Here is a 2185-nt window from a genome sequence, read left to right as displayed (position 1 = left end):
CTACCGGCTGCTCTAGTCCGAGTCTCTGGGAAATGACTCACCCATCCGGAGGAAAAATACTACACAGAAATGCAAACAATGCGTAGATGTCTGTTATTTGTGATGCAGCTTATTTTTTTATAATTATTATTGTTGTTCATTCTATGGTGGTTGTATCACAAGAGCAAGTGAACAACCCTACAGTTTAGGTTAAACGCAGTGGTCTGTGCCTTTACAAGAGATAGGCTACTCGAGGAAGACATGATTGTGCAACGGAAATCGAATCATCTAACCATGTCGATACCCACATCTGCCTGACGAGGGCAGCAGAGACCGCATTTACTCCAACGTGATCAGCGCAGTGTTTCGTGTTGCCTGAGGTGGGCGCGTTTGACCACAACATCAACTCCGGAATGACAGTGACTAACGGTTTTTATTCTGTTCAAATCTGTAAAACATGTATGCGTCACCCAACCGACCTCTGCTCATTATACAGGTTGGTGTCTCCTTATAAGGAAACATTACCCCATATTTGTTGCAGCAAGGCTCTGTCAGGTCAAGTCTGGTGGCGTCTTTAATTTCCATTTTCCTATTGTTGGAAGGAGCAGCACCAAAGCATGTTTTTCCTTTGCATTTCAATAATATTTATCTCAGCACATGGTAGTTTGTGTACCTGTAATTAATGTTATATATTTGTTATTTTCGATGTTTGCTTTTGTGTTCGTGCCCCTATAATTGTAATTCAAAGCACATGAAAAGTGTGCCAAATAAATAACCTTTTATTTCCCTTTGCCATATATGGCCTATCATGTTATGGCGGTGTTAAAGATGAGTAATTACGCACGAGATCAACCATGAAGTATAAACAAAGAACAGAACCCGATCTAACCACAATATGTAGTTTTATTTTTGTTTATATAAAATATATACAACATTTGCTATAAATAGCAAAAATCAAACAGGTCCCAACAGAGATACAACAGTGACATATATAATATGTCTACACATTTCATCTGCACAGACTCAGGCAATGACGTCTCTAGTGCAAATTCATACAAAATGACCCTTTGGGTCTTACAGGGCTGTTTCAATGGCCCTTAATCACTTAGTCCGCAAAGAGGACTAAATATTAAACGTATACATACATGCAGATTTAAAAATATACGACTGTCTAAACGTGTCAAAGTATACAGGACAGCAGACGCGTGCGCAAAACCAAGTATATAATACTCAACCAATACGATTTAACGATGAATTCTGGCTTTTCATCAACGGAAACGAGGCGGTGAATCACTGTGCATATTTACAAGTGATGATCAACTATCTGCCTGGATATGAAACACTTGAGTCTTTTTTTACAGGCGTGTGGGAGTCTGTAGCTTCAGAGATTTACCAAGGTCTCCACATGGCAGCGTTGACAGGCTGCTGGCCTGGCTGCGCGCGTATGGGAGCTAATGCGCTGCTGCTGCGGGACTGGCTCTTCAGGCTGGGACTGAAGCTGGCTTTGAGGCTCAGGAGTCTCTGTTGGATCTGAGGGAGAGTCCTGGAGCTTTGAGCGCAGCAGTTCTGGCAGGTTGGAGTGACGGTGGCGGACGCGGACTGCTGGACGAACTCGTTCACCCGCCGACAGGCGTCTTGATCCAGGCTCGTTTTGGGAAGCAGAGCGGAGACGCGCTGCAGGCATGTTTTATAGCCTTCCTTGTAACTGTCTGCGGTGTTTACAGGGGGCATGTCGCCGAGGAACCTCACAGTCATTTCCAGGATGTCTGCTTTCTCAAGCTTGGAATAGCGAGTCTTCTGTTGGAAATAATAAAAAATTGCATGTTAAAAATACGATTCTCAACGTTGCTTTGACTTAAGTATGTCTGAAAATTGTTTTGTGCATATGTTGAATTGTATATAACAACTTACATCTCGGCCTGTGAGGGGAAGGATGAGGCTTTTCAAAAGGTTCAGGCTGTCGTTGATACGGGCGCGCCTTCTTTTTTCCATCAAAGGTTTCATAGTCTGAAAAGAACACACAACATTTAGTATCCATTCATTGCATGCATTGTAAGAATTCACAGAATTTAAAAAAATATATATATAATGAAGAATAACAAGTGACTTCGCTTACCTTTCTATGCTCTAGAGCTTCTTTTCTTTTGGCCACGGTTAGCCTTGGAGAAAATGACGGGAGAGCTTCACAAGTCATATTTGGAGACAT

General features: G+C 42.2%; 1 protein-coding gene across 1 annotated transcript; it reads right to left on the bottom strand.

Annotated features, from left to right (window-relative positions):
- Positions 1 to 1348: 1348 nt before the first annotated feature.
- LOC307252737 (transcription factor HES-2-like) lies at positions 1349 to 2185 on the bottom strand (the record flags this gene model as incomplete). Its single annotated transcript, XM_080030501.1, has 3 exons — positions 1349 to 1776; positions 1891 to 1986; positions 2096 to 2185. 3 exons carry the CDS (start codon positions 2183 to 2185, stop codon positions 1369 to 1371), a joined length of 594 nt encoding a protein of 197 aa, XP_079886627.1. The 3' UTR covers positions 1349 to 1368.

Source organism: Ammodytes marinus, assembly GCF_949987685.1.
Source record: "Ammodytes marinus genome assembly, chromosome: 7".
NCBI lineage: Eukaryota > Metazoa > Chordata > Actinopteri > Uranoscopiformes > Ammodytidae > Ammodytes > Ammodytes marinus.
Note: the sequence above shows the minus strand (reverse complement) of the source record. Positions and strands in the feature narration are given on the sequence as shown.